A 23,957-nucleotide genomic window follows, 5' to 3' on the forward strand; every position below is an offset into this window, starting at 1 on the left:
TTTTTAGTTTATCAGGTTTCATGCTGCTCAAGGTATATTATGTATTATTGCATAGATATATTGTTATTGAACGAGGGGGCGCGGTGAAAATAATTATGGAAAATTGGGGCGCAAATGGTAAAACGTTGAGAAACGCTGCCATAAGTGTCTCCACTTCACGCCGTCGAACGCCTTACGATAATCTATAAATCATATGTACAGTGGAATATTGAATTCCCTAGATTTTTCGATTATCTGTCTTATATTCAACAGGTGTTCTCTAGTACCTCTACCTTTGGTAAATCCAGTTTGCTCTTGTGGAATTTCTCTTTGAAGGAATGTTTTTAGTCTCTCATTGATTATTATGTATCATTATTTTACTGGCATGTGATATAAGAGAATTAATCTTATAATTGTCGCATTTATGGAAGCTGCCTTTTTTTATGAATTGCCGTTATTGTAGATTTTGTCCAGTCTTCATTACAGAGTAGATGAAGTAATTTTACGCCAGTTTCTTCTGTGGCTTTGAGCATTTCTGCTGTTATCATATCTGGACCTGGTGCTTTATTATATTTGAGCTTACTGATCGCGAGTCTTACTTCATTTTCAAGTATATCAGGTTCTTCTTCCACCTCGTCAGAGATTTGGTTAACAGGTTCTTGGCGTTGATCATCTTTATATAGGTCCCTGCAATACGATCTTCATTAATAACTACAATAAAAACAATCAAAATCGAATACCTCGGTTACATGAGGGACAGCTAAAGATATGGATTGCTGCAAATAATTGTAAAATGAAACGAGGACCAGGAAGGCGAAGGATTTTCTGGCTGAAAATCTACGTACGTGGTTCAACACAACAACCACAAATATTTTCAGAGCAGCAGGGTGCAAAGTACAGATTACCATGATGGTCGCCAATATCCGAAACGGATAGGGACTACAAAAAGAAGAAAGAAGGAAAAATTTTGAAATTTAAAAATACTGCGCGTCATTGGGGGTCTTCAAGTGGATTTACACGGTGGCAAAAGTTTAATAGTGTATTTAATAGTTCTCTTGTTATAGTAATTCTGAGATATATCGCTTGTGTGACGATCACAAATCTTCACCAGTCCTGTAGAAAGGTTCTTAATTCTAAATATTTTTAAATTAGATATGATATAAGGATTGACCAATCTTCTTCTTAACGTGCCCTATCAAGTCCCCTTGACGTTGGCGATTAACATGGCGAAACTGTCTCTGTCTCGAGCTATTCTAAATAGTTGTTCTGCTTTCTTTATTCCTGTCCACTCTCGGATGTTCTTCAACCAATAGGCCTGCTTTCTACCAAATCCTCTGCGTCCTTCGATTTTGCCCATCATAATAAGTTGAAGAATATTTGTTGAGAAGCAGCTCGCGGGCAGCATTTGCTCTCTTAAGGACTGCCACATTTGTCAGCATAGCCGTCCATGGTATTTTCAGTGTACGACTGTGTAGCCACATTTTAAAGGACTCCAAACGGTTGATGGTGGATATTTTTAATGTCCATGCTTCGACACCATACAAGAGGACTGACCAAATGTAACATTTAATCATGCGCTTTCGAAGTTGAAGTTGCAAGTTATCATTACAGAAGAATGACCTCATTTTTAAAAATGTCGTGCGGGCTATCTCGATTCTACATTTTATCTCTTTATCTAGATCTAGTTGTTCAGTAATATGGCAACCAAGATATTTAAAACTGGGTACTCTTTGAATTGTATGACCATCAACATATAACCGTGAATCTTGATTGGCCAAACGGCTAAATAACATGTATTTTGTTTTTGAGCAGTTTATGTTTAGGCCAAACTCTCTTCCCACTGTGTCAGTGGTATTTAAAAGGTGTTGTAATCCATTCATATCATCACTTAAAATAAGTGTATCGTCTGCATATCTGATTGTATTTATCAGAATTCCTTTAACTTTCACACCCCATTCCAAAATATGCAGCGCTTCCTTAAATATTCTATCTGAATATAAATTGAATAACAGTGGGGACAGTATACAACCCTGTCTGACACCTCTTTGTATTTTGTATATTTCTGTTGACTTTCCATTTATGCAAGCTGTCGCTGTTTGACGCCAGTATAATTTTTCTATGCTTCGTACATCTTGACTATCAACTCCTTTATCCTTTAATATTTTAATTAATGTGTGATGTTATACTCGATCAAAGGCCTTCTCATAGTCAATAAATACAGCAAAGATGGATTGGATTGACCAATACTGTACAAAAATTTGCTGTGAAATTTTCGGTATACCTACTTAAACAAGAAAATTAAGATACTCATTAATATTAAGTTCAGCGGGATTCTGTTGTTTGATTTGTGAAACTGTATAAACAAGGGATCATTTCATTAAAGAGGTAGATCCCTGTCTAGGGAATTTCACGCCTTGTAGTCCAGGGTAATAAGGTTTTTTCCATGACACTTGAACAGCCAGGGTACTGAAGCGTTTTTTCGACAGGTAATATGTACCTATAAGAGCAAATTGTAACTATTTCGTGCGTAGGATCTGGCGGCCATTTTTATTTATAAACAATTAAGTGTCAACAAATGGCATTTTTCCCCTTTTTTTTTCAAATCAATGGAAAACAGGGAAACTTATGGTTTTTTTAGTACAAATATCTTCGAGATTATGGAAAAAGCTTTAAAATGACATATTACAAAGTTTGATATACTCATTTATTGTTAATATAATTGCGAAAAAAGGTCGGAATTGCAAAAAAAATTATTTTCGCAATAACTGTTGTAAAAATTAGTGTCCAGCTTTGAAATTTTTGTCAAATAAGGGTTCTTTGGTGCTTAATATGTGATAAAAATTTCAAAGCGATTCATTCAATTGTTTAAATTTTATTCAAATTGTTTATCCCAGAGAGCATTTTTTTTGCAATAACGTAAGTCAGAAGAAAATGACGTTAGAACCATTCCACAGGTGTCAAATGAAAGATCATGAGCTATATTTTCAACTTGGTTTAAAAAAAGTGAATAAAAAATGCATTTATTAGTAATAAATAATTATGCAAAAGTATCGTAAATCTTTCTTTATAAACTTTTTATTTTGTTATATAAGAAATTATACATATTTATTACAATTTTTTATCAATTATGATATAGATAACATTACTTGGTAGTTGTGCACTTAAAAAAGGGTAAAAAAGTTAATTTTTTTGGAAAAAGTAATTCAAAAAGTTTATAAAGAAAAATTGACGATACTTTTGCTTAATTATTTATTACTAATAAGTGCATTTTTTATTCACTTTTTTAAACCATGTTGAAAATGTAGCTCATACTCTTTCATTTGACACCTGTGGAATGGTTCTAAGGTAATTTTTTTTTGACTTATGTTATTGCAAAAAAATTCTTTCTGGGATAAACAATTTGAATAAAACTTAAACAATTGAATGAATCGCTTTGAAATTTTTATCACATATTAAGCACCAATCATTTGACAAAAATTTCAAAGCTGTACACTAATTTTTACAACAGTTATTGAGAAAATATTTTTTTTTGCAATTCCGACCTTTTTTCGCAATTATATTAAGAGGATGGGTACGTATTTTCGGCTGCAATGCTATTCAAATGGGGATTCAGTTTTTTTCGAATCTTGAGAAAACTAATGAGTATTTGTGAAAAATTTAAACACAGAATGAAAGATTGCGTTATTAGAGAGGGCCGAAAGTCCCTGAAAACTTCTATAATGTTTATTTTAATAAGTTACAGGGGTGAAAAACTAAGAGAAAATTTAGTGTTATTTTTAATTTCAAATATCTAATTCAAAATAAACTTTTTATTTATTCTAATAGACAAGGCGGAAACGGCGGGTTCGTTGGGAAAAATATTCCCATGAGATATTTTTGCATAATCACATTCGTGAGACATCCCAGAATAAGGTTCAAGAAGTCGCCCACGTGAAAAGTGGACCAATTTTTTTTTAACAATTTTTTTTAATCAAATTGCAAAAATCAATATTTTTGGCCCGGACTATTTTTTTTAGGTTTTTTGGACCATTCTGGACAAAAAAGCTCTCTTATAATTTTTCTCTAAAGTTGATCTTTTTCGAGTTATAAGCAATTTAAAATTTGAAAAACGCGAAAATGGCCATTTTTAAGACTTAATAACTCAGTTAAAAATTATTATTATGAAAGTCAGAAAGTGACTAAATCAAAGTTTAAAGTCGCCGCTACATGATTCTGAAGAAATCTGTCATTAATTTACTACTAAGCTGTTATTTTTAATTAATAACAATGAGCGGTTAGATCCACAGACCATACATACTCATAGACGTTTCACGTAAATTGTCAAGGTCAAGACAGCAAATTAGTTACCATTCCAATCCAGAGATGTCGCTGTCAGTCAATCCTCTTGTCATATTTAACAACTGACAGTTGACAATTAAATTAATTTGTCATTTACTTTTTATTTTACAGTTTGTGGCTTAATTATTTTATTATAGTGGTGTTACGTTTTTAATTAGATTTAATTACAATTTTAATCAATTGTATTAACCTCCTCTCCGTTTTTATGAGTAGAATTTTTAGTTTACATTGATCATCCCGTGTTGTGTTTCTCCACATTTAAAAAAACAATATAATAGATCCTGAAACAGTTTATTCCAATAGACAAGTGTGTCATCAACATTTCGGGCCTATATATTTTTGGAAGTTTGTAAAAGATTATAAAGGTATTTATCTAAACAATCATCCTACAAGATTCTTTCAAAAATTTTCATTCAACTCAATATTACACATCAGTGCTTTCACGTGACACATGGCGGTAGTGTTTAGCATTTTGAAAACAAATTGGAATATTTGAAGTTTTCAGTAAAACATTGAATAAAACATTGAATTATCTTTCTGTTGTTTTAATTTCCTGCGAAATTTCATCAAAAGTTCGCAAAATTTATAATGTGAAATTCTCACATAACTAAAATTTGTCAATTTAGTTCCCATTCCAATCAAGAGATGGCGTTAATTCGATCCGAAAGATTAACATGGCCGTGAAACGTCTATGAGTATGTATGGTTTGTGGTTAGATCGTATTGACGCCGCTGTAAATGTGAGTGCGAGTAAGATGCACAATTGGACTGCTGGAATGGCTTCTCTCTCGCACTCAGAATTTACAGCGGCCGCACACATGCATGGCTCTTATTATTATTACTTAAAAATAACAGCTTAGTAATAAAATAAAGACAAAAATTTCTTCAGGATCTTGTACGGGGGCTTTAAACTTTGATTTAGTCATATATTGACTTTCATAATAATAACTTTTAACCGAGTTATTAAGCCTTGAAAATCGCCATTTTTTGTTTTTTTCAATTTTAAATTGCTTATAAGTCGAAAACGATCAACTTTAGAGAAAAATTATAAGAGACCTTTTTTGTCCAAAATGGTCCAAAAAATTAAAGAAAAAATTTTTCGGGCCAAAAATATTGATTCTTGCGATTTGATTAAAAAAAATTGTTAAAAAAAAATTGGCCCACTTTTCACGTGGGCGACTTCTTGAACCTTATTCTGGGATATCTCACGAATGTGATTATGCAAAAAATCTCATGGGAATATTTTTTTCTTCGAACCCGCCGTTTTCGCCTTGTCTATAAGGGACTTTCGGCCCTCGGTAATAATTTAGTCTTTCATTCTGCGTTTAGATTTTTCAAAAATATTTATTGGTTTTTTGAGGATTCGAAAAAAATGAACACAATGTCCGTGGTAATATTTTCCAAATCTATCTTTGACATACAACGCACTCAGTCGAATAGAATATTGTCAGGATAATGTCAGTCAGATACTGACAGTCAGTGACAATTTTAAATATTTGACATGAATCGGGAATATTTTGAGTTGTTGATTAAATAATATTGATTATTTCATTCATAGGAGATTCTAACCAATAGAAAGCTACAGAAATCTAAATTAAATCGATAATGTTTGATAATTTCCCGTCGTCAAGTATATTACGTCAGATGTACTTCGTTAGTACGAAAAAATACATTCAGTGACATTAATGACAATTAATGTTTTAAAAATTATAAAAGTGATGACTCTCAACCGTAAAATATTTATAACAACTGTGTATTTAATTGTACTAATTTGTACTTACATAAATAAATTACAATACAATTTTGGTTTTGAACAGTTTATTCATGAAATAATCGCAACAAATTGCACTCGATCTCTAAAATTAATATAGAATTTTTGCACTCGTGACACTTTTGACATAATTTCACTCGCCTTCGGCTCGTGAAATTAAAACTGTCAAAGTGTCACTCGGGAAAAATTCAATAATTTCAGAGCTCTTGTGCAATTACTACTGATAATATAGTGTATTTGATAAATAATTGATTTAAGACGTGAACTTTATAAAAAGTTATTTATTGTGTATTATTTATGGAAGATAGAAGCAGAGAATACATCAAGATATATTCTGTAATATGACATTCTAGTAATATTTACATATCCAGACCAGTGTGAATTTTACTACACCTAATTTGCCATGTAAATACAGAAAATGTAGGGATAACGGTAAAATATTTGCGAATTATGTACCCATAGCCTTAACAATAAATGAGTGTATCAAACTTTGTAATACGTCATTTTAAAGCTTTTTCCATAATATCGAAGATTTTTTTTCTCTGATTTTGGCCTTGGTTTAGAACTAGAACCTTTAGCCACGTAATTGTATAACTTATCACTAAGTCAGGGGAGTAATGTGTAGTGTGTGTGTTGAGTAAGTGTCTTGTTACTTTGCAAAGTCGGCGTCATTGTCTTTGCAAAGAGACGCTATTTGTATCCGAACGTCTTAATATCGAAGATATTTGTACTAAAAAATCATAAGTGTCACTGTTTTCCGTTGATTTGAAAAAAAAGGGAAAATGCCATTTTTTGACAGTTAATTGTTTATAAATAAAAATGGCCGCCAGATCCTACGCAGGAAATAGTTATAATTCATTCCTATAGGTATTACCTGTCGAAAAAACGCTTCAGTACCCTGGCTGCTGAAGTGTCACGAACAGTGTATATTTTTGGCCTATTGTACCGGGTGTCCCAATAAGAATGGCTCTCGGCCATATCTCAGGAACCGTTTATAGTAGAGCTTTGAAATAAAAAATTTTATAACAAAAGTTGCCTCAGGAAAAACCTGGAAATTATTTTCATAATTGTGGGTCCACCGCTATGAGGGCGTAATTGAATATCAAAAATAAAAAAATCTAAATTTTACAAAATTTTCCTAATGAAGGGGCACTGGAAATTCAATTATTGTATTCTTCATCAAATTCTGCGCATATTTGATTTAACAAGTTTAACTCTACCGTTGCAAATAAGAGGTGGGGGTGAGTGGGAACCTTGTTATGAAAAAATGGCTGTAAGCCCGGTTCTGCTAAATCAAATTTTGAAAACTGGGTCTTGTTGAAGACATATCTTTTTCTTCAATGTAAGCGTGATAATTTTGAACCATCCTAATAAGTAATAAGCCAGCTGGGAGGCGTTATTTAATTTTTTTCAGAAATCTAGTTTTCTTTGGAAAATATTAAATACAAGTATGCATTTTTAATCATACTTTATAAAATTAGATAAATTAGCAATAGAACAGCGAAAACCGCATGTCGATATCTTTTTTCTATCTCAAGATATCTCGAGAAACGTGTAAATTTTATACATAACTGTTACTATCACCGGTAAACTAAGTTAATGAAAAGCAGTGTGCTGTGGAAAAAAACAAAATAACATTTTCCAGATGTCAACGTATAAAAATATAGTTAATTAAAACAACAATATAAAGAGAAACAATACTATTAAAATTAAATATAACACAGAACAAAAAGAACTACTTAGTGACGACCTAAATATTCAAATTGTTGCCCATCATACACTACTCTAGAATACATTATCCAGAGAATACTAAACGCCATTCAAAGCAAATCGAGAGCAGAAATTGAGACTGCTGTTCAATCTACTCTTGAAAGAGTAAATGTTTGCAACGAAAATGATGGGCAAAAATTTGAACGTTTATGTCATCACGAAATAGTTGTTTTTATTTCTTTGTAATAGGGCTTTTCAACGCTTCTCATTTGTTTCGAGCCTCTGTCATATGCCGTATAATCCGTGTATAATATTAATATACGAGATATGAACGAGGCTCGAAACAAATGAGAAGCGTTGAAAAGACCTAATATACGTTGACAGCTGGAAAATGTTTCTTTGTTGTTTCCATAGCACACTACTTTTAATGAATTTCGTTTACCGGTGGCAGTAACAGTTATGTTTTTAAATTTACACGTTTTGTAAGATATCTCGAGATAGAAAAAAGGTATTAACATGCGGTTTTCGCTGTTCTGTTGCTAATTTTATCTAATTTTGTAATATGGTATTAAAAATGCATGTTTGTATTTAATATTTTCCAAGGAACACTAGATTTCTGAAAAAAATTAAATAACGCCTTCTAGCTGGCATATTACTCAGTAAGTTGGTTCGAAATCATAACTTTTACATTGACGAAAAAGATCTGCCTTCAACAAGACCAAGTTTGCAAAATTTGATTAAGCAGAACCCGACTCACAGCCAGTTTTTCATAACAAGGTTCCCACTCACCCCCACCTCTTATTTCCAAAGGTAGACCTAAACTTGTTAAATCAAATATGCGTAGAATTTTATGAAGAATACGACGATCGGATTTCCAGTGCCCCTTCATTAGGAAAATTTTGTAAAATTTAGATTTTTTAATTTTTGATATTCAATTACGCCCTCTAGCGGTGGTCCCACAATTATGAAAATAATTTCCAGGCTTTTCCTGAGGCAACTTTTGTTATAAAATTTTTTATTTCAAAGCTCTACTATAAACGGTTCCTGAGATATGGCCGAGAGCCATTCTTATTGGGACACCCGGTACAATAGTACCCCACTCAGCTGAATATTAATGACTCTTAGATCTCTGGTTCCACTATAACATACGTTTCTCAACAAGTATTTCTCTTAAAAGAACTTGCCTGTACTATATCTTTGTACTTTCTAACTAACTTAAAGTATTTACTTTCGAAGGTGCCAGCACCGACAACCTGCCACCTGGGGTACTATACAGAGTGAAGGCGACGTACAAATACAACCGAGAAGACGTTGATGAACTTTCTTTCGATGTAGGCGAAGTAATATGCGTCATTGAATACGATGATCCTGAAGAACAGGTAAGAGTACACAATAATCTGCATAAATTTGTTCACAATCTTGTGTTATACGCATAAGCATATACAGGGTGAGTTTTTAGTGCGACATTGGTCGATAATTACTATCGTTTATTTTTTAACCAGGAGGAGTAAACTAAAAAGACAGATTCACACCCAAGAAAGTCACTAGATCATGTCGGCCCTCAACGGTAATCCATAAATATTATATTATATTAATACGTCGCTGAAGAGTTCTAAAAACAACTGCTTTTATATCAAATCAAACTAAAAATCTAATAATTAAAGAAATAACACAGAAAACAGAAAAAATCGCCGATATAACTGAATTAACCTATGAAATGCCAAAAGTGTCAAAACTTGATAAATGTCATTGGTGTCAAAATTTGATAACAGTGGAGTAAACTTGCCCGAGGTTGGACCAATTACAAACAAGCATTACAGCGCGGTAAATTTGAATCACTCCTCTTGGTTTAAAAACAAACTATACTTATATGGTACAGCATATTAAAAAAGTTATAGAGAAAAAATGTAGCCAATGACACTCACCGGCACGAAAAACGAGCACCCCAAAAAATGTTCCCCATCTAAACCTGTTGTCCGATTTAAGTAATTTTTTCAACATGTTGTAGCCTGATTTTTTAACAATATCGCTGTAATAATATTGATGCTAGAGATGTAAATTTTCATTGTATACCGGGTGTAGCAATCAAACTGGGTATTTTTCTCATTTTTCACAACATCATATAGCCACAGGTTTTCTTAACGTTCGGTTTTTTTTATTTATTAGCTTATGCTGGATAATAAATAAGTTAGGGACTTTAACAATTAACCATGTTCTTTATCAATACAGGGTGTTTCTAAATAAGTGCGACAAACTTTAAGGGGTAATTCTGCATGAAAAAATCCTGACCGTTTGCTTAATAAACCTATGTCCGCAAATGCTTCGTTTTCGAGATACGGGATGTTGAATTTTTTCTTACAAACTGACGATTTATTTATTGCTCTAGAACAGGTTGAGATTCGCAAATGAAATTTGGTAGGTTTTAAGAGGTAGTTATTGCGCATTTTTGGCATATAATTAAAAATTTTATATTCACCATTGGCATGCATACGGGTCATATTACCCGGTCATATTACCCGTATGGCCAATGGTGAATATAAAATTTTTAATTGTATGTATAAAAATGCGCAATAACTACCTCTTAAAACTTGCCAAATTTCATTTGCATATCTCAACCGGTTCTAGAGCAATAAATAAATCGTCAGTTTGTAAGAAAAAATTCAACATTCCGTATCTCGAAAACGAAGCAATTACGGACATAGGTTTATCAAGCAAACGGTCATTATTTTTCATGCAGAATTACCCCTTAAAGTTTGCCGCACTTATTTAGAAACACCCTGTATTGTTAAAGAACATGGCTAGTTGTTAAAGTCCCTAACTTTGTTATTATCCAACATAAGCGAATAAATAAAAAAAACAGAAGGTTAAGAAAACCTGGGGCTATAGTTGAGTTTTAATTTTAATATTTTATAAAGGCTAGAATATTCCACAGGGTGTTGTGAAAATTGAGGAAAAACCTAGATTGATTGGTACACCCGGTATACAATGAAAATTTACCTGTTTGGCAACAATATTATTACAGCGATATTGTTAAAGAATAAGGCTATAGCATATCAAAAAAATTACTTAAATCGGACAACAGGTTTAGGAGATACGAGACATCAAAAATTACCCATTTTTTGGGTGTCCGTTTTTCGTGCCGGTGAGTATTCTCCAGGCTTAGAGAATATATTGAATTCTACGGTCTGATTTTTATAACTATGTGGTACAGCAAACATACAATTTTCTAAATAGGGCACTCTGTTCTTCTTCTTCTTCTTGCAGTACCGTCTCCTATCGGAGGTTGGCTACCATCACAGCAATATTAACTTTGTTGCCTGCAGCTCTGAACAATTGTACTGAACTGCACCCGTACCTGCACTCCCTTAAGTTTCGCAACTAGGAAATCCTCCTACGTCCCACATTTCTCTTTCCCGAGATTTTTCCTTGGATTATGAGCCTTAGCGGGGAGTACTTTTCCCCTCTCATTATGTGGCCTAGATATTCCCGTTTTCTCGTTTGTATGGTTTTATTACTTCGCATTCCTTCCCGATCTTCAGCAAAACATCTTGATTTATTACTCTCTCTGTCCATGGTATTTTCCACATTCTCCTGTAGCACCACATCTCGAATGCCTCAATGTTTTTCATGTTTATCTTTTTCAGTGTCCAAGGTTCCATGTCATTCAACAGAACCGAGAAAACATAGCACCTTAACATTCTCGTTCTTAATTTCAGATTTATGTCTCGGCAGCATAGGAACTTTTTCATTTTGATAAATGATTGTCTCGCTACTCGGACACTCTGTATATATTCTCATATTTAGATTTCTCTCAGAATCCTTGTTGGTGCAATGTTGGGTTTGACTTTACCATACAGGACATTTTACGAGTTATGACTATTTTTTTTAAATCACTATCAAATAAACACACTGTATCAGAGCCGTGCGGTACATCTTTTCAATATGATGCAAGTCTTCGAAATACCGCCCCTTAAATATTATTGAAACGTAAGTCTAAGGGAATCCAATGCTATTTAAATGCATTAATTTTTTTCGAATCCTGAGAAAACTAATTAATATTTTTGAAAAATTTAAATGCAGAATGAAAGATTACATTATTACCGAGGCCTTAGTAGAAAATCCCTTAAAAAAAACAAAAAGTTTTTTTTAATGAAATATTTGAAACTAAAAATCACACTAAATTTTTTCTTTTTTTTTACCTCTGTAACTTTCTGCCCTCGGTAATAATGTAATCTTTCATTCTGCGTTAAAATTTTTCAAAAATACTTATTAGTTTTCTTAGGATTCGAAAAAAACGAATCCATTTAAATAGCATTAGACCAAGATTTTGCGCCTACCCCCTTAAATGCAACTATACAAAATGAACGAAAACTTTTATTTTAAAAACAAAACATACTTTAAATTAAATAAAAAATGTACCGTTCTGACTTTAATTATGACAAACTCAGATACCTAAAATGAATATAACCTGGTAAAATAATGCAAAGGTGACCAGGTCATATTCATTTTAGGTAAGCACTGATGATGATTGGTAAACCAATCGAAAACTAGTTCTGTGATGTAGCCCTTTTTAGGGATTTTAAATATATACCTTCTATCAAGGATTTTATTGTTTTTTGTATTACATGGTATACAGCCAACTACAGGAAAACTTTTTTCTTGTGGATTTTTATATCTACAAGATTTTTATGTTGAACTTTTTCAAATGCCTTTTCAAAGTCTACAAAACACAAGTACAGATCCTGATTCATGCCCTTTGCACCAGGAACCTATAATACAGTCCACACAGCTCTGAAATTATTATAATAATTGCCCATATGTATATACCTCAATTGTAAAGCATAATAATGATCCATTTTTAATTTACAGGAAGAGGGATGGCTCATGGGCGTAAAAGATAACGGCGAGAAGGGCATGTTCCCTGCTAACTTCACGAGACCACTCTAGAAACCCCCCTAAAGAACAATAACGAAGGGGTAATTTTTCAAATTAACTTTAGCGATATTCATATTATCGGCGTGTATTTTTGACACGCCATGTATAATGAACAAGTGCCTTACTTCATGATATATTTTTATAGGTTTTTTATGTTGAAAGTTTATTTTTAACATCGAAGAAAGAATTTTGTTAATTTATTTTCAAATTGTTATCTCTTTTTAGAATCTATCATCGTTTTTCTTTTCGTCGCTTTCGAATACTCAAATAAACGAAATTTTTCTGCATTTTATTCTCATTAATTTTTTCTTGTTAAGTAACAATGTTAACTGTAGGTTATATTCTGTTTATTATATACGTATTTTTTTCGATTTATAAAATAGATTTATCGTTACACAGAAGGGTAGTTTTGGCAACTAAATCAACCGTTCGTATGTATCTATGATTTTTGGGTGCTACGATAGTATGTGGTCTACTTCCAAGGATGCGGTCTACCGGTGCATATAGAACTGTAATAGTGTGCGATGTACTGATCGCAAAAATTCCTGACGAATCTGCGCAAAATAATGAACTACAAGAAAAGTTTTGTAGAATGTCTATTCATTGTAATAAGCATTTGGAGGATAACAAATAATGTAAAATGAATGGGGACTAATAATGTACAAAAAAATACACCTTAACTATTTACGAAAGAATGTTATACGTAACTTAATTATTTTCAAAACGATACAACCTAATTATTATTATTAAAGAAAAAAATTATGCACCTTTATTTAAGAGAGAGAGAGGCAGTTAATGATTCTAGCTTAAAAAGTCATGCAGGCACCCCAATTAAGAAGATTATGGTGTTATTTATATAATAGTAAATAAATAAGTTTATTGTGTATTCCTGAAAATTACTACTTAGCAATAAACATTTTACCTGCAAACTGTTTGCTGCCTTTCATTATTGTGTGCAAATCCTTCTGAGAAAATAGTATAATGTTGTTTAGCCGCACAGGTAGACCGCAAGCTATTGCTTAAACAAGATGGTAGACCTCATACTATAGTGGCACCGATTTTTGTCAACGTGACTCACAAGGAATTCAAACGGGATCTTTTCTAGCTTTTTTTGTCCCGTCATTGTGGAGCAAAACAGGATATACTTCTAAACGTTTTGTAACTTATCTTACCCCCTCTGCAAAAGTTATATATGCCTTAGTTGAGCTTTTTATTTTTAAGTGGTTAAAACCACCCCTTATTAAAAAAATGAATATTAAAGCATATCGTATATAATGTAATTATCTGCTTATATAAAATAATGTTTGTTAATTTCAACACTTCAGCTCTTAAAAACTACTCCCCCTTGTCAAGAATAGGTATATAAAAAATCTTTCTTAAATACACGTGTCAAAACGTCATAAAATTGTAAAAATTTCAAACGCTATAATCCTGTATTTATATTCCAGAAAAAAAATAATTCTCTGCTCATAAAATTTTCAACTCTTAAAAACCACCCCTTTGCTCAAGTTTCAATTGTGTATGTCTCTGTTATTTTTCGAGCTACAACAAAAATAAGAAAATCAAAATTAATTTTTATTAAGAAAAAGCTATATTTTGTATAATATACATACATAAATATAACCATTTTTCACGTATCTTTTATAGTTTTAGATTTATTCTGAAAAAAATGCAAATTTTTGGATAATTTCAAAAAAAAATTAATTCAAACATGGTTTTTCAAAATATACTGATTCTATTAGCTAAATTTTGCTAAAGTTTGGATATTATAAATAACTCTAAAATAAAAGGAATTGTAGAAAATATATGTTTAATTTCAATTCTGATAAAAATACTGTTACCTATACTATACTGCTCGTTTTTTTCAAACATTATAGTAATTAATCCAACTTCTTTCCATTCCTATATTTGATGTTAAATACATCGAGTGTAGTACCCTAAAAATAGAAAGTCTTCTTTAAACAATTATAAATCTCCTAGGAAAAAAATATATATATGAAATGTTTTTTGTTTAAAATTTGATCATCAATTTCCGGAGTTATTTTGACTATAAAAATTTCAAACCTGGGATGGGGTGTCAGCCACCCCAGGGGTAAAAGCAGACATCGACACCATAACTTACGTTTTTTGACTAATTTCCTACCAATTGTAAATGTTTCAGACAAATCGATGCAGTTATCAAAAATTTAGAGGGAATTTCCACAGTAACTAGACTATTTAGAGAAGTTTCTAGGAGGTAGGGCATCCAGTTGGTCGCTCTGTGTCCTTTTGGGCCTGTAAGGATTGCTATTCTTTACAATAGAACTTGATACTTTACAATGTTTTAAATTGTCTTCTCGAATCTAATCTTCTCGACTAGATTAGTAATGTTGTAGCTAAGCCATATAAAGGTAGGCTCTGAGAATACCGATCAGAATAATAAGACTCATCTTCACAGCATGTTTACTTTTCGGGTGGCTGTCCTCATGAACCATTCACCAATTTGCTAGCATCCTTGTTCGTCAATTCATTGTGAGTCGCAGAGTATGCTAAATTTTGTATTGTATGTTAAAAATAGTAAGTGCTACAAATAGATTCAGATTAAATTGACTGAAAACAAAAAAAAATGTAACTTTTAAGCAATATTATGTTTTAAATGTAAATTTTTTTATGACCTGATTAAAAAGTATTCGTCTAGGTCCAATAAATACATAAATGAAGTTAAATATACTCTGTATAGGTTTATTCTAGCATGTGGTTTTGTATGGTTTGACACCAGATAGTGTACTGCTTTACTGCGCATGTTCAATCCACAAACTGGCAGCAAACTGTTTTTTGCTGGAACGCTTTTTTTATCGGAGAAAATGCCAACGTCAAATTTAACAGGTCCATGTTTGTTTTTATTTATAATTTTGAGGTTAGATTATAAATACATTTTTCTTTATAAAAGTATCGAAATTTTCAAGATTTATGATAAATATTGAAAATGAATGTTCTAAACGTAAATAATGGTAAGTAATAGTCAAAACATTATTATTTTCAATTAAAATTTATAAACCTCAAATAAATAATATTACTGCGCAAGTCGCAAACGGAAAATCCGAACAAAATCCGCAAACTCTTGTTGACCGTTTCAAGCCAGATTCCAAATCAAAATTTACTTACGTTAGAACGCTGGACTAGTAGTTTCAAACTAGCAATTGGTGTGCTTGAACGCCATCAAACAAATGCGCATGCTTCTGATAATTTCAAACCGTTTGAAACTGATGCTAGAACAAACCTTATTTTAAAATAAATTATACAATAATATAAAAATCAAATTTAACAGACTGAAACGTTTAGTAAGCCCTAAATGATTCCTTGGTATTGTTATTGATAATAAATTTAAATCTTTTAAGAGCGGGCGCGAAACAATTAGTCACTATGTAAATTGTTCACCAAATTAATAAAGAAATCTTTCTTACGAAGACGTTAAAAATATTCTTGATCGTTTGTAGTTGGATTTAATGAAATTTTTAAGCCTGAGGAGTATCCTTTTGTATACCATGGTCGTAATTGAAGCGAAGGTCTTGATCTATATATTATGATATTAAGGAATATCAACTCTTTCTGGTCCAAAATAAAAAGATTTGGCAATGTTCCCATATGGAAACATTGGTAGGTATTAGGATTCAGTACAGAAGTACAGGAATTGGTGACACTTTAGAAACTTATCTTGTACTATATTCATAATTAAATCAAGAACGAATTCACCATATTTTTGAAAACGTTCGTAAAATTCGAAATGTTAGTCAGTTTCATGAATTCTGTGAAAAATCAATGCACTTTTTATACCTGAGCACTAGGTTTTAATATACTTTCATCGTATTAAAAGCCTTTTTCGATCTAGATATGAAATGGACCAATAAGAACTCTTTAAGGTACCGAAAAAAGGATTTGACAATGTTGCCTTATGGAAACATTGGCTGGTATTAGTCTTCAGTGTGGTGACATTGTAGAGACTTGTCGTGTACCCTATTCACAATTAAATCAAGAACGAATTCATCATCTGTTTGAAAACATTCGAGAAATTCGAAATGTTATGCAGTTTCATAAAATTTCTGAAAAATTAATGCACTTTTTTAAGCTGAGCACTAGGTTTTGATATACATTCGTTGTATTTGAGGCTAATCTGTCTATGTAGATATGAAATCGACCAATAGTAGCTCTTTCTGGTTCCTAAAATGGGATTTAACAATGTTCCCGAACGGAAACATTGGCTGGTATTAGTATTCAGTGTGGTGATACTGTAGAGACTTGTGTTGTAACCTATCCACAATTAAATCAAGAACGAATTCATCATGTGTTTGAAAACATTCGAGAAATTCGAAATGTTATGCAGTTTCATAAAATCTCTGAAAAATGAATGCACTTTTTAAAGCTGAGCTTGATATATTTTCGTTGCATTTGAAGCTAATCTGTCTATGTAGATATGAAATCGACCAATAGTAGCTCTTTCTGGTTCCTAAAATGGGATTTAACAATGTTCCCGAACGGAAACATTGGCTGGTATTAGTATTCAGTGTGGTGATACTGTAGAGACTTGTGTTGCATCCTATCCACAATTAAGTGCGAATTCATCATCGGTTTGAAAATGTTCAAGCAATATATATGATACGCAAATTCGCGCAATTTGTGAAAAATCAATGCACTTTTTATGCCTGTGCACTAGGTTTGTATATACTTTTATCCTATTACAAGCCAATTTTTCGATCTAGATATGAAATGGACTAAAAGAAATCTTTCTGGTCCCAAAAAAGGATTTGACGATATTGCCTTATGGAAATATTGATTGATATTAAAATCCAATGTGGTGACACTGTACATAGAGACTTGTCGTGTACCCTATTCATAATTAAATCTAGTACGAATTCGTCATATTTTTGAAAACGTTTGTAAAATTCGAAATGTTAGGCAGTTTCATGAATTCTGTGAAAAATCAATGCATTTTTTATACCTGAGCACTAGGTTTTGATATACTTTCATCGCATTCAAAGCCTCTTTCGATCTAGATATGAAATGGGGCAATAAGAACTCTTTATGGTACCGAAAAAAGGATTTGACAATGTTCCCTTACGGAAACATTGGCTGGTATTAGTCTTCAGTGTGGTGACACTGTAGAGACTTGTCTTGTACCCTATTCACAATTAAATCAAGAACTACTTCATCATATGTTTGAAAACATTCGAGAAATTCGAAATGTTATGCAGTTTTATCTGTAAAATTAATGCACTTTTTAAAGCTGAGCACTAGGTTTTGATATACTTTCGTCGTATTTGAAGCTAATCTGTCTAAGTAGATATGAAATCGACCAATAGTAGCTCTTTCTGCTTCCTAAAAAGGAATTTAACAATGTTATCGTACGGAAACATTGGCTGGTATTAGTATTCAGTGTGGTGATACTGTAGAGACGTGTGTTGTATCCTATCCACAATTAAATCAAGTGCGAATTTATCATCATTTTGAAAATGTTCGAGCAATATGTTACGCAAATTGGCGCAATTTGTGAAAAATCAATGCACTTTTTATACCTGAGCACTAGGTTTGTATATACTTTTATCCTATTAGAATCCAATTTTTCGATCTGGATATGAAATGGACTAAAAGAAATCTTTCTGGTCCCAAAAAGGGATTTGACGATGTTGCCTTATGGAAATATTGATTGATATTAATATCCAATGTGGTGACACTGTACATAGAGACTTGTCGTGTACCCTGTTCATAATTAAATCTAGTACGAATTCGTCATTTGTTTGAAAACGTTTAAGAAATTTGAAATTTTACGAAGTGTCTTAAAATCTGCGAAAATCAATGCATGTATTAAAGCTGAGCACTAACTTTTTTCTTCGTATTTGAAAGAATATCTCGATCTAGATATGAAATCGTCCAATGTCAACTCTTTCTGATCCAGAAATAAGAATTTGAGAATGTTCCCGATTGGAAACATTAGTTTCTATTGAAATTTAGTATGGCATTTATGGCATACTAAATACATACGGCATATTTATGGCAACGAATTCACCATCTGTTTGAAAACTTTTATGAAATTCCAATCGCTACGCAGTTTAATACGCAATTCGAAATATGAGTATCGTCTGATACTAGTTGGGTTCTGCTTAGCTTGCCTTCGGTCCAGACCAGACCAAGGTTTCTTGGGTCTTCGGTCACGTTTTCCTCCCTCAAATAAACGACCACAAACGAGACGTGATAGCCCCCTCACTATAAAAAGATTTCTTTATCCTCAGACAGTCTTGCCTTGACGGCTTTTTGACATCTGAACAATTTTGAGAAGAGTAATTTATGTGACTGATTTTTTTCTTTCGTGTGTATCACACTTTTGTTGACAACAGTTAATTCGGTATTTAAAAGAGTGTAACATAACAATAAAAAACATTTTTGATCAAAAGGTAGTATTAGATTAGCGCTCAAATCGTTTTCGATTTTTAAAATTTTATTAAGAAGTAGCAGAATGGCAGTTTAAATGCTGTTGCTGTAGTTTTTAGTGACCTTTTTTTACTTTAGTGTAAATCATTGAATATAAAATGAAATGGTTATAAGAAACACTTAGATAGATAAAATAACAACTACTGTTATTACAGAGATAACTTGTACGAGATATGCATCATCAGTTATCTTAGGTTTATTTGTACATTACTTATGCAAGACTTTGGAGAAACTTCTTATGACAAGTTTCCATTTTGTTTTTGTCAATATGATGTAATTATCACATTGTATATGTCTATTTCGTTTTATGTTCAAAGATATAAATAATCTTTGATCTATAAATTTTGGAATTCATTATTACAACAATCATTTTTGTGAATCTGATATATTTGCTGTACTGGTAGTTATTTTTACGGTATATTTACCTTAACACAAACAAAAAATGTATGAGATCTACTTACCAGCAAGTAATACTTAAATTTATTGTAGAGCAAAGCTCTCAAATATTTTTCATCGGTGCTTCAAATTTTGAGCTTGTAAAAAAATCGGCAACGTCGCAACGCAACGGCTACGTCGTTATTGGTTGTATCAGATACTCTTGCGCATAATGCGCTCATCTATTGGTTGAAATTTTCGCTCCAACTTAAAGCGCAGTTGCCGAGGTTATGAATTATCGTACATTTTTCACCTTGTTCTCAAATATTTTTGTTGGAAAAACTTTTTTATATGTTTTATTCGCTTGAAAATTGCTCAATGAATTGGATTGTCTCGTATTAAGAAGATAGTCTAGTCAAAGATATGAATAATCAAAGTTTTCCTGGAAATCGTTCTGTTTTAGTGCCTTATATGCTCTTCTTGGTACCATCTATAAATATTCTTGATAGCTGTATGCTCCCGGGCTCGTTCGGGTCGTACCAGGGTACCTCGAAACGTTTAAAGACCTTCACAATGTAACTTAAGTTTATTTTTGACTGTAAACATACTTAATATGCTGCAGAGGTGTCTCTAGCACCCAAAATTTGAAACACCAATACAGTTATGCTGTGAAGGACACTAACGTCGATGTCCTCTAATACTATCCGAACTTTTAAAATTTTATATAGATTTTTTCTAACGCTTGTATCTTCCACTGTTGCTCGAGTGAGTATACGGCTATGATGAAAATTTTGGTAGTTATCTGATATACTCTAGCTAAGGATTGTTATTATATATATTATCAAGTATTGTGCGATAGATTTTAACTTATTTTTATTCTTTTTAATTATGTTGTAATATTTTATTAACTTATTATGTGGAGTGTATGTTTGATTTACTTTAAAAATAAAGAAAATTATTTAAAAATCGCGTGTATTTATTTTCTTTCATCGCTTTTCTGCTTTCGTGGTACTAAATCGTCAGACGGTGTGAAAAGGGCTTGGGGCACTGGATATAGGGACTGGAAGTTCCAGTTACATGAAACATCAGAGGTCTTCTTCAAACTGGAAAACATCACATAGAGCAAGAACTAATAAGGCAAAGTATAGACATGCGTGGCCTAGTGTCCAACAGAAACATATTGGAGAGATCAAGGATATTTTAAAATAAACCATACTATATACTGTTATGCTCTGTATTTTCTCTCTGTTATGAGATTGATCAGCATATTCTTATTTCGATTGATTAATTAATTATTTTAATTATTACTTATCGAAACAAAACAAAAATTAAATAAAACTTTCCAATAAAATTTATTCTCAGGGCTAAATTATGTTAATGTATTACCTTTAGTTTGTGGCTTCTAGTATCTCTAGTTGCTTACTTCATCCAGGACAGAACAGGGAAAATAAATATACTCAATGTCATATAAATTCTATAAATATTATTTATTTATTCAATATACCATAAATATAAGGTTTAAATGTATGCTAAAATTCAATTTTGTTGCAACTATTTCTTATCTAATAAATTAATCTTTAATTCTGCTGTCTCCTTTTTTTTAACAAAATTTTTATTTAAATAATTCGTTAGACTGTTCTTACTATTAAATAAAAAAAAACAAAATTTACTTTTCACCTTTTGAATAGATTACTTATTTCTTCTTTGAATTTATGAATGACTAAATGATGCTGTAGAACTGTTCAATAAAAAATAAACAAATTTGGTATGTGATATAAAACAACTCTCTCCTTTTCACAAATCGACCCATGCAACGAAGACTATAGTAACTCAAAAAACGTTACATTTGACTTACTATTATGGTATTATTCTTCTTTTTAAGCTTTATTTGGTAGAGAAGTATGGTAAATCAGGTATGAATTTTAAGGCAACCAGTAAATCATTTGCATGTATATAGTAAGTTTACTGACCCACACTCCTGCAGACGAAAACCATAGTAAGTTGAGTTACTGTAGTCTTCGTTGCAAGAAACAGTGGAAGGTATTGCCCGTTTTAGTCAAACTGTTTGACTTTCTATAGTTTTAAGTTCTATAGTTTTATAGTAGTAAGTCTAGTCTAGAATAAGTATTTTTTCGTTAACTGTTTCGACGAAAACTATAGTAAGTCTACAGAATTTCGCAAAAAACCTATTTTTTTTTGTTGGATCTGTGAAATCCCTTAAAACCCTTTATATATATATATATATATATATATATATATATATATATATATATTATTTAAGGAGGAGAAAATAATTGGGTAACCAGCTGAATATGGACAAAGTGTACTCTTTTTACTTATTCCAATATATTTCGCCCATTTTCATGGGCATCATCAGGGAAAGCTACAATGTTGGTTGTTAGGTAGGTACATAAGATGAATTAGCAGTATACTTACTAAGTGAGAATTGTTGTCACGATGTTTTAAAAGAAGCAAATATAAATAAAATGATAAAAAACTAAAATACAGAAATAACATATCACAAAAGTCCATAATTTAAAATATACATGATGATAGATAAAATTTATATATTGACACAATGAATTGAAAACAAGGTCTGACATTATTTATTTACTTTTATGTTAATTGTCAGTCAAATTTTTTTGGTCATTATCCTATTAAGTTAAACAGTTAAAATAGGTATCAGCAATCAATATTATTAATTATTTAAGTGAGAGATATTAGCTAAACCTGTTAAATTTTGATTATTTTTATTTTTGTCTAAGAATAGTAAATAAGAGTATATTTCACTCAGGTGATTAATGTCTGATTTTTTGTTGATGCAATTATCACATTGTGCTATAAAAGCCATCTCCAAAAAGATTCTTTTAGTATAATTTTTTTCTATATCTAAAATTTTAAATGAATTATAGTCCATGGTATGGTTATTGTCATTTACATGTGTAGCAAGAGTGCATCTTTCTGGATATAGTCTACTGTCACTTTTGTGGGAAGTAATTCGATCTTTTATCGATCTTGAACTTTGTCCGATATATTCTCTGTCACAATCTGCACATGGGATACTGTAGATTACGTTTGTTGTCAATTCTTTTGGATGTTTATCCTTCAATTTTGAGAACACTTTTCTGATGGTTAGAACTGTTTTATTTGAAATTTTGATATCGGTCACATTCTTAAGTATTCTGGTTAAAGCTGGAGTAATTTCTTTGATGTAAGGTAATGTAGCAAATTTAGGGTGTCCTTGGGATGTAGTGTGATGATTTAAGTTATTATCTTCTTGGATTATTACTGTATTAATAGATGTGGTGTTAAAGAGGATTTTCTTGATTAATGCTTGTGGATAAGAGTTTTCAATAAATAGGTTGTACAGGATGTCGAGGTTTTTTTTATGAAACAATTTGTCCGATATAAGAATCACTCTATTCTTCATTTGTTTTACCAAATTTACCTTCATGGAATATTTATGATACGACATATAGTTAAGGTATCTTCCTGAGCTCATTGGTTTCCTATACCAATCAATGACTATTTTATTATCAGGTAAACGAATGAGACGTGTATCCAAGAATGGAACAGAAAGATCATTATCTTCCATTTCAACTGTAAATTTTATATAAGGATCATAGCTGTTAAAAGTGAATAATAGCTCATCCACTCCATCTTTAGGTAACGCTAATATGATATCATCTACATACTTTTTTATGAAAGGAACTTTAAAAGATAGAACTGGTAATACTATATCTAACAAATCATCCATGACATATGTGGCAAGGATAGGACTTACTTTGGCTCCCATTGGTGTTCCAAAAGTTTGTTTATATATTTTGTTATCAAAAGTAAAATAAGTGTTTTCAGCATTAATCAAGAAAATCCTCTTTAACACCACATCTATTAATACAGTAATAATCCAAGAAGATAATAACTTAAATCATCACACTACATCCCAAGGACACCCTAAATTTGCTACATTACCTTACATCAAAGAAATTACTCCAGCTTTAACCAGAATACTTAAGAATGTGACCGATATCAAAATTTCAAATAAAACAGTTCTAACCATCAGAAAAGTGTTCTCAAAATTGAAGGATAAACATCCAAAAGAATTGACAACAAACGTAATCTACAGTATCCCATGTGCAGATTGTGACAGAGAATATATCGGACAAAGTTCAAGATCGATAAAAGATCGAATTACTTCCCACAAAAGTGACAGTAGACTATATCCAGAAAGATGCACTCTTGCTACACATGTAAATGACAATAACCATACCATGGACTATAATTCATTTAAAATTTTAGATATAGAAAAAAATTATACTAAAAGAATCTTTTTGGAGATGGCTTTTATAGCACAATGTGATAATTGCATCAACAAAAAATCAGACATT

General features: G+C 31.7%; 1 protein-coding gene across 2 annotated transcripts in view; it reads left to right on the forward strand.

The window, feature by feature from the left end:
* Window positions 1–20,535, forward strand: part of LOC114326748 (myc box-dependent-interacting protein 1) — a 288,862-nt gene extending 268,327 nt beyond the window's left edge. For both annotated transcript variants that reach the window (XM_028275178.2, XM_028275179.2), the window contains 2 exons: window positions 9,034–9,176; window positions 12,667–20,535. In XM_028275178.2, coding sequence (XP_028130979.1) covers window positions 9,034–9,176; window positions 12,667–12,744 — 221 coding nt within the window. In that variant the 3' untranslated portion in view covers window positions 12,745–20,535. The remainder of the gene's footprint in view (window positions 1–9,033; window positions 9,177–12,666) is intronic.
* Window positions 20,536–23,957: the final 3,422 nt, after the last annotated feature.

Source organism: Diabrotica virgifera, chromosome 2, assembly GCF_917563875.1.
Source record: "Diabrotica virgifera virgifera chromosome 2, PGI_DIABVI_V3a".
In the NCBI taxonomy this organism is placed as follows: Eukaryota; Metazoa; Arthropoda; class Insecta; order Coleoptera; family Chrysomelidae; genus Diabrotica; species Diabrotica virgifera.